The 8,208-nt window shown below is 46.6% G+C and overlaps 1 protein-coding gene across 5 annotated transcripts in view; it reads left to right on the plus strand.

The window, feature by feature from the left end:
• Positions 1-7,832, plus strand: part of CSPG5 (chondroitin sulfate proteoglycan 5) — a 19,449-nt gene extending 11,617 nt beyond the window's left edge. For 2 of the 5 annotated variants that reach the window (XM_023231822.1, XM_023231825.1), the window contains exons 4-5: positions 503-659; positions 7,304-7,832. In XM_023231822.1, the coding sequence (XP_023087590.1) occupies positions 503-659; positions 7,304-7,465 (319 nt within the window). In that variant the 3' untranslated portion in view covers positions 7,466-7,832. The remainder of the gene's footprint in view (positions 1-502; positions 660-7,303) is intronic. The other 3 variants (XM_023231823.1, XM_023231827.1, XM_023231824.1) reach the window with 2 other exon arrangements.
• The last annotated feature ends 376 nt before the right edge of the window (positions 7,833-8,208 follow it).

Raw genomic sequence — 8,208 nt, forward strand, 5'->3', positions numbered from 1 at the left:
AAAAAAAAAAAAAAAAAAAAAAAAAAAACCGATAACCAGCACTAGGCACAGTTCTGCACTTACCAATACTTTTTTTTAATAAAGAAAGAAATACAGTATTTGGTTTTTTTTGTTTGTTTGTTTTTTTGAGATGGAGTCTCGCTCTGTTGGCCTGGCTGGAGTGCAGTGGCACGATCTCGGCTCGCTGCAACCTCCGCCTCCTGGGTTCAAATGACTCTCCTGCTTCAACCTCCCAAGTAGCTGGCATTACAGGTGCATGCCACCACACCCAGCTAATTTTTGTATTTTTAGTAGAGATGGGGTTTCACCATGTTCACCAAGCTAATCTGACTCCTGACCTCCAGTGATCTGCCCGCCATAGCCTCCCAAAGTGGTAGGATTACAGGCGTTGAGCCACCACGCCCAGCCAAAATACAGTATTCGATCCAGAAGCTGAGACATTGTCATGTTTTGCCGTGATTATTTCACTTACATTTTTCCTTCACTCTTCTCTCTTAATCAGCAAATTCCGGACCCCAGCTGAGCTCCACAATGATAACTTCTCCCTCTCCACCATTGCCGAGGGCTCTCACCCAAATGTAAGGAAACTTTGCAACACTCCCCGTACCTCCTCCCCCCATGCCCGTGCCTTGGCTCACTATGATAACGTTATCTGTCAGGTAACTTGTTTTCTTCACATCTCTCCTCTTATGCATGCTTTGGCCCCTGGCCCATGTCTGGTGTCTATTTCAAAGTATGAAATCCCCAGAGAGCTCTGGAGGTCAGCCTAGGGCAACTGGGTTGGGCAACAGAGGTGGGAATAAGCATTTGATGGCGTATCACTTATTTGACAAGCAGAATTTTAAATAGAAAAGGTCTTTTTCTTTTTAAAATTTTTATAGAGATGAGGTCTCACTGTGTTGCCCAGGCTGGTCTCGAACTCCTGGCCTCAAGTGGTCTTCCTGCCTCAGCCTCCTAAAGTGCTAGGATTGTAGGCGTGAGCCACCTGTCTGGCTGAGAAGATCTTTTTCTAGGATTACTCATGACTTTTTGCTTCATCTATGCTTTAGAAGTCTGATTATTGTCTTATTTTCCATATCAAGGAGAAAGGCTCTGCTTTCACTGCTGAGGAATTTCATGATGGTCAGTGAAGCAAATGGTGGTTGCTTTTTGGGATGGGTGGAAAGAGTTCTGTGTCCTTGCTGCTATTTGAAGACCCTAAGAACTGGCAGGGTTATACACAGCTGGTTAGGGCCAAGGCCTGAAAACAAAACACTGGCAGAGCCTTAAGTCTAGGAATAATCCTGTTCTTAGGAGGATGGGCTTATAAATATCAGTTGAAATCCAATAAAAGATCCCAATAGACCATTTTCTAAAGACTCTGGCCTAGTGTATTGCCTGGATTAGACTGACCTGTAAAATACTAGAGAGAATTTCTAAAACAAGGCAGAAACCATCCAAATCCCAAATCGTGCCACATCCAAATCCTAGAATTCTCTATATAATGCAGGTTCCATACTTCAAGATAAACGCATTTTTACACAGATTATTACACAGATAAACAAGCTAAACTGAGACTGCAGACTGAAGCAATGGAGTTTAAGAAGAAATTTAGAAGACGTTCTTAGAAATCATGCACCATAGAGTGTCAGACCTCACAGGAGCCTCAGCAATCTAGACCAATACTGTCCAGTGGAACTTTCTGTGAAATAGAAGTGTTCTATATCTGCTTTGTCTACTACAACAGCCACTAGCCACTTGCAGCTGCAGAGCTCTTAAAAGGTAGTTAATGCTACCACATTACACAGTGCAGACCTAGACTCCTGGGCTCAAGTGATACCCCTGCCTCAGCCTCCTGAGTCGCTAGGACTACCGGCATGTGCCACCACACCTGGCTCATTATTTTAACTTTTGTAAAGATGGGGTTTTGCCATGTTGCCCGGGCTGGTCTCAAACTCCTGGGGTCAAGTGATAATCCTACCGCAGCCTCCCGAAGTGTTAGGATTACAGGTGTGAGCTACCATGACTGGCCTTTTTCCTTTTATAGATGGGGAAATTGCAGCCCCAGAAGGGGGAAGAGAGAATAAGAGTAAATGTGTGGCCTCATTCACAAAACCCCAGAATAGGAAATCTTGGCCTAGTACAGGAGAAGTAAATGGGTGAATTTAAATATGAAGTGAAAGAGGTAAACTTAGGATAATTTTTTAAAGACTTTGATGTAAAGGGTAGAAAAAGAACAGATTGTTTCACTTGGTATGTACCAAGATACAACAAGTAAGGTCAAGATGAACATTATAACCAAGGAAACACTATGTCTTATAAACTCTAAGACTGGTCACCGTGTTTATCAACCCACAGAGATGTAGGCACCCTGAGGGCAGGACAGAGTCTCGCTCACTCTTCTCGGTGAGCACATTACCCTGCCCTCTTCAGTAACATGCACACAGTCAGCAGTTGCTGAATACTAGTGAGTGATGGCCTGCTATGGGGGCTCTCGGTTCCACTGGCCAATCTGCCATCCTGCAGATGGCAGCAGGTCTGCCACGGCGGGAGCTCCTGTAGTCAGCATGTTCACTGTCCACGGTTGGACAGAGTCCTCCCACTCTGCTTGACAGAGTGCAAGCGTCCTTAGGAAAGTTTCTGACCCTTGTATTTCTGGTACCATAACTTCAGACACCTTTCCTCTTCCCAGAGAGTGAAAAGAAAGAGCTCCTCTTGGAGGGCTTGGCTACACACCCAGTGCAAAGGTTTCTTGTTCTTGGCTGATCCAGGTTTGTGGAAAGTGAGGTTTTTGTACCTGAACACTGCCACTGACCGTTAGTTGAGAAGATGGCAAGCCTTGAAAACAGCAGAGCAGGGGGTGGTCAGCCACAGAAGAGTGGTGGTCTGCCACAGTGGGTGGTTGGCCACAGGCAGTGGTGATCTAGCATGGGGCTTGGGGGTCAGCTACGAGGCGGGTGAGGGTGTTGGCCATGGTGAGCTGTGCCTGAGACGGGGTGATGGGGTGGCCAAGGCAGCACTCAAGCCATCCCTTAGGAAGCAAGATCTGGCTCTGGTTTTCTCCTGGCTCCTCTTAGATCTTGAGGCTGATGCCTTAATTTTTTTTTTGAGACGGAGTCTCGCTTTGTCGCCCAGGCTGGAGTGCAGTGACCAATCTTGGCTCACTGCAAGTTCCACCTCCCGGGTTTACACCATTCTCCTGCCTCAGCCTCCCAAGTAGCTGGGACTACAGGTGCCTGCCACCTCGCCCAGCTAGATTTTTTGTATTTTTTAGTAGAGACGGGGTTTCACCGTGTTAGCCAGGATGGTCTCGATCTCCTGACCTCGTGATCCGCCCGTCTCGGCCTCCCAAAGTGCTGGGATTACAGGCTTGAGCCACCGCGCCCAGCCCCACTTTTTTTCTTTTTTCAACCGAATACCCAGACTCCAAGGAGATTGAGGTTGGTGTCTTTCTGTCAGCTTGTGCCCAAGGGGACATCATCCTCTCCTCTCTGAAAGCACTGTGGATGTGAGGGGTGACTCTCCTATCCAGCAGGAAATGTACTAGTGGATTTTCTACCTTCATCTCTAATTCTCTCCACCTCACCCAAAGGTCAAACTTAGTCATATTCAAGATCTTGTGGGCATTGCTGATGAACACTGTTGCCACTTGTTTATGAAGTGAAGCCCTGCTCACTGCTACAGCCGCCACACTGACTGCCTCCAAGGGGTGCCAGCAGCCGGGGAGAGTGAGAAATCCTCCAGATGAGCCGGGAGGAGAGACGAGGGGGCACCGGAGTCCAGCCTGCCTTGTGGCCTCTCCCCACCCCTCTCTCCCCGCCCCCAAACTCCTTGCTGGTATTGGTGTTCTCTAAAATTTTGGAGAGTTGTATTTATTTTCATGGAGGCGTTATTTCTTTTATATAAGCAAAATAGGTTGAGCAGGTCAATTTCCTACACTGTTTCAATCACCTCTACCAGCCACACTCTGAAAAGATTGCAAACAAAAACATCTGGGGCTTTGGGCCTGTGACAGGGAAGTGGCTGGTATCTGTGCCAGTGGCACCTCCTTCCCTCCTCCGCTCCTCTCTGCCCTCAGGCTGATGTGCGGCTCTGTAGCTGGCCGGCCTTAGGCTGAGTCTGTGTGAGTGTCTTGTGTAGCTGAGCAACCAGCCTTGAAGGGTATGTCAGGAGGCACGGAGAGTGTAGGAAGCTCCAGGCGCTCCAGGCACACTGCGTGAATGAAGCCACCAGAAACCCAGGGCAGCTGCCCCAACACTGGGCTGCCTTGGTGGTCCCCACAACGGTGCTGTGGAGACCATGGGGGTAACTTGGGTTGTGCTAAGATTTGACAGACTTTCCAGGATTCCAGTTTATTACTAGGGTTTCTCCATTGATGCCCCTGTGCTTTTGTTTGTTTGTTTGTTTTTTCCTATTTAACTCTTTCTCACTTCCCAGACTCTCCTCTTGCATGTATTTGTTAAAGCACTGACTGCCCACCCTCCTCCAATAGACGTTTGCCTCTGACCAGTGGGGTCCAGACCTGAACCCACATGACCCCTGGGTTGAAGGGTGCCCATATTGCTGGGGTTGAAGGCTGGGAGCAGCGAGTCCACAGTGGTTCCTAGAAACTTATGCCGGATGTTGATCCAGCTCCCTTGTGATGAGGTACTTCTGTTAAGTCAAAAGCAGTTGGACCTGCTGTGGAATTCAGCTACCTTTGGCTTAATAGGATCAAGTTCTAGAGCAAACACCTGGGTTAGGAGAGCCCCATCTTGGTGCAGACATTCCTTTGCCTGTTGTGTTTGTTGGAGGTATTCAGCTTGTCTAACAGCGCTGTTTGCATATCTCTTGCTTTTGGGATATGCTTCTTCCATCCCTTGGCTCAGAAGGCAGTTTTCTAATCTGGACCTCATGAGCCCTCGAGGGGTCAGGTTTAATCTGGGAGCCCACCTTCATGGCATCAGAGCTCTGAGACCTGAGTCTGTGAGGAGTCACTTAGTCCACTTTTCTTCACATTATGAGAATGTTTCTGTACCCCTGTATGCCCCCAAAGAATATGTGATGAAGGAGTTGAGGGTGAGAGGTTATCTTGAAAGACATAAAAGCAAGTTGTATCCTTGTAAGAGGAGAGGTGAGTATAGGTCCTCTTGTCCTGTTTCAGATTTTAATGTGATTCAAAGTCCATCCTATATAACGATAGTGTTAGCTCAGCTCTCAAGCTTTCATGCCCATGGTTTCCCCCAAACAGTACAGAAGTACACGAAATAAAAAAGTGCAGCTCTACTTCACCCCCACTTCCCTCTCCATAAAGTACACACGTGTGTGTATATATATACACACAAACACACACCTATATCTATACTTTTGAAACATAAATGAGATTTTGCTATACATATGTTCTACCCCTTACTTTTTTTCAATCAGTGTATCATGGAGATCTTTCTGTCTCAGCAGATGGACATTTATGTCGCTGCACAGTGTTTTCTGATTCTAAGCAGTGATTGACCGTTCAACTGGCTGCACATGCTATGTGCAGCTGCCTTGCCTCACGTATGCCTCAGTACTCTATGAAGTTCATTGTCTTGTTCTTGTCTCATTGGGAAAAGAAACACGTGTTCCCCTGTCTATAAATCATGTGTGAAGTCTTTGAAACTCTACTAAATTGTCCTCCTTAATCTGGGCCTCTGGAGAAGCACTGAGTGAGGCTGTGGGCATTGGGCAGCTGGCAGTGACGTCCGTATGCACAGAACTCGTGGATGCCCCGGTGTCCTGTGTGTACAAGCACCATGGAAAGCCCGGGGTCTCTCCCTACTTTCTTTCCAACTCATCACTCCCATAACCTAGTGCTGTTATGGGTCAAACTCAGTAGCAGGCAGCACAGACGGGGACTCACCAGACTTCTGTGGAGAACACCCTGGTCCTTACGCATGATGGTAATCTTGAATTTTGGTAGTGGTTGAAGCAAGAATGGCCTTAGCTAGCTAGTCAGATTAGGACACTCTCTACCTTCTTGCCATCCATGAATGTGCCTTAGTGGTTACACACCCTCTTCCATCAGCAGAGTTCCAAGCACTTACAACAGCTATTTGGGGCACCAGAGAAAGAACTGAAGCCCACTGAATAGTACTAGGTATATTCCCCTTAGGTGGTCCTAAAGGAAATGAGTAAAGCAAGAGTTGCCACAGAAGTTCTCTGAATGTGCAGAATGTAGACCTGGAGGACTTCGTGCTAGTGTGGGCTTCCTGAGAACCTTTAAAAGGCAAATTCAGGCTGGTGTGGTGGCTCACACCTGTCATCCCAGCACTTTGGGAGGCCGAGGTGGGTGGATCACTTGAGGCCAGGAGTTTGAGACCAGCCTGGCCAACATGGCGAAACCCTATCTCTACTAAAAATACAAATTAGCCAGGCATGGTCGCGAGCGCCTATAATCCCAAGTTCTGGGGAGACTGAGGCACGAGAATCCCTTGAACCCAAGAGGTTCAAGATTGCAGTCAGCCAAGATCACGCTACTGTATTCTGGCCTGGGCGACACAGCGAGACTCCATCTCAAAAATAAATAAATAAATACATACATACATATATACATAAAATGCAAATTCATCTCAGGTTCAGGAGTTTGTCAGAGACAGCTTGTCACAGGGCTGTAGGCAATATACATGGATTATTACATTAGAATCAGCAGTGCGAATATCATGTGATGCAGAGTGTGGCAAGCCATTGAGGCAGCCAGGTTCATTCGGGCTTGGATTGAGGACATACCTTTTGGCAAGTTCACTTGTGACAATGAGAGGCTGACACATCTTTGACCTCTACTCAGAGGACATGCTCTTACTGTGGGGAGAGAGGCCCCTAGCATAGCCAGGAGCAGTTCTGTACTTTACCAGTCCTATGCATACCCCACCGTATACACTGATGAGACATGTTGCCTGACCAAGACATCTTTGTGAAAGCAAAACTCAACAGGATGGAAGGTCAGAGGAAGGCCAGGCTCAGCAGGCCACGCAGAGCTCATCAACACATGAGGCTATAGAGGCACCTGGGCCAAGGGACTCTTTCTTCCCGATCTCTGTTCAAGAGAAAACCTTGGACATGGCCCAAATTAAAAGTATTTGTAAACTGATTACTGTCAAGTTTTCCTCTCTGCCTGGCCATTGCTTTTAAGGATGACTTTCCTAAAAAGTTGCTGCTAATGAGTTACGTTGGTTCCTTCTAGTTAATTCAAGTCTTGGAGCTTTTTCCTTGTTTCAGTGATGCTTCCTTCAGCCAGATAGAAAAACCTGATATTATTATTTGATTGCTATATGCATTGTCTTCCCCCACCCCAACTTTTTCCCTCTTCCAGGATGATCCTAGTGCTCCCCACAAAATCCAGGAGGCTCTCAAATCCTGCCTGAAAGAGGAGGAGTCATTTAACATCCAGAACTCCATGTCGCCCAAACTTGAGGGTGGCAAAGGTGACCAGGCTGACTTGGATGTGAACTGTCTTCAGAATAATTTAACCTAAAGCAGAGCAAGAAGAGAGGAAGCAGGGCTGGTGGGTGGGGGGTAGGGGGAAGAAACATTATCTCCTCTTGTACAGAGTCTATTTCTTGTAACCATTTGTTAAACTCTTTTCTTTTTCTGATCTCATGGCATGCTTTGATGTATTTTGTACAGGAGGCAAAAAAAAAAATACTTAAAATAAGCAAAGAAACTGAACAGAATTGCATACATTGGGTTGTTTTGTCTGTGCTGTCTGTACATTGCTTCTGCTGCTGTGATTTCTAAACCTGTGCTGTTATTCAACTGACTTTTTTTTGTACTTTGACCCACCTTTTTTTGAAATACCAGTAAAAAACAAAGTTCTTGAAATAAAACTTTTTAAAAAGTTATTCATTTTCTTAGTCATTGTGTCCACTCCTTTAAGTTTGAGTTGAGTTACCTCCACTGAAGATGTTTATCTATTTATTTATTTTGAGGTGGACTCTCGCTCTTGTTGCCCAGGCTGGAGTGCAAGGCTCACTGCAGCCTTGACCTCCCCAGCTCAAGTGATCCTCCCACCTCAGCCTTCGGAGTAGCTGGGACTACAGGTGCATGCCAACACACCTGGCTAATTTATACATCATTTTTTTGGAAAGGCAGGGTCTCACTATGTTGCCCAGGCTGGTCTCAAACTCCTGGGCTCAAGCAATCTTTCACCTCAGCCTCCCAAAGTGCTGGAATTACAGGTGTGAACCACCGCACCTGGCCAAGGATGTATATTTATTT

The sequence above is a fragment of the Piliocolobus tephrosceles genome, chromosome 2 (genome assembly GCF_002776525.5).
Source record: "Piliocolobus tephrosceles isolate RC106 chromosome 2, ASM277652v3, whole genome shotgun sequence".
NCBI classification, from domain to species: Eukaryota; Metazoa; Chordata; class Mammalia; order Primates; family Cercopithecidae; genus Piliocolobus; species Piliocolobus tephrosceles.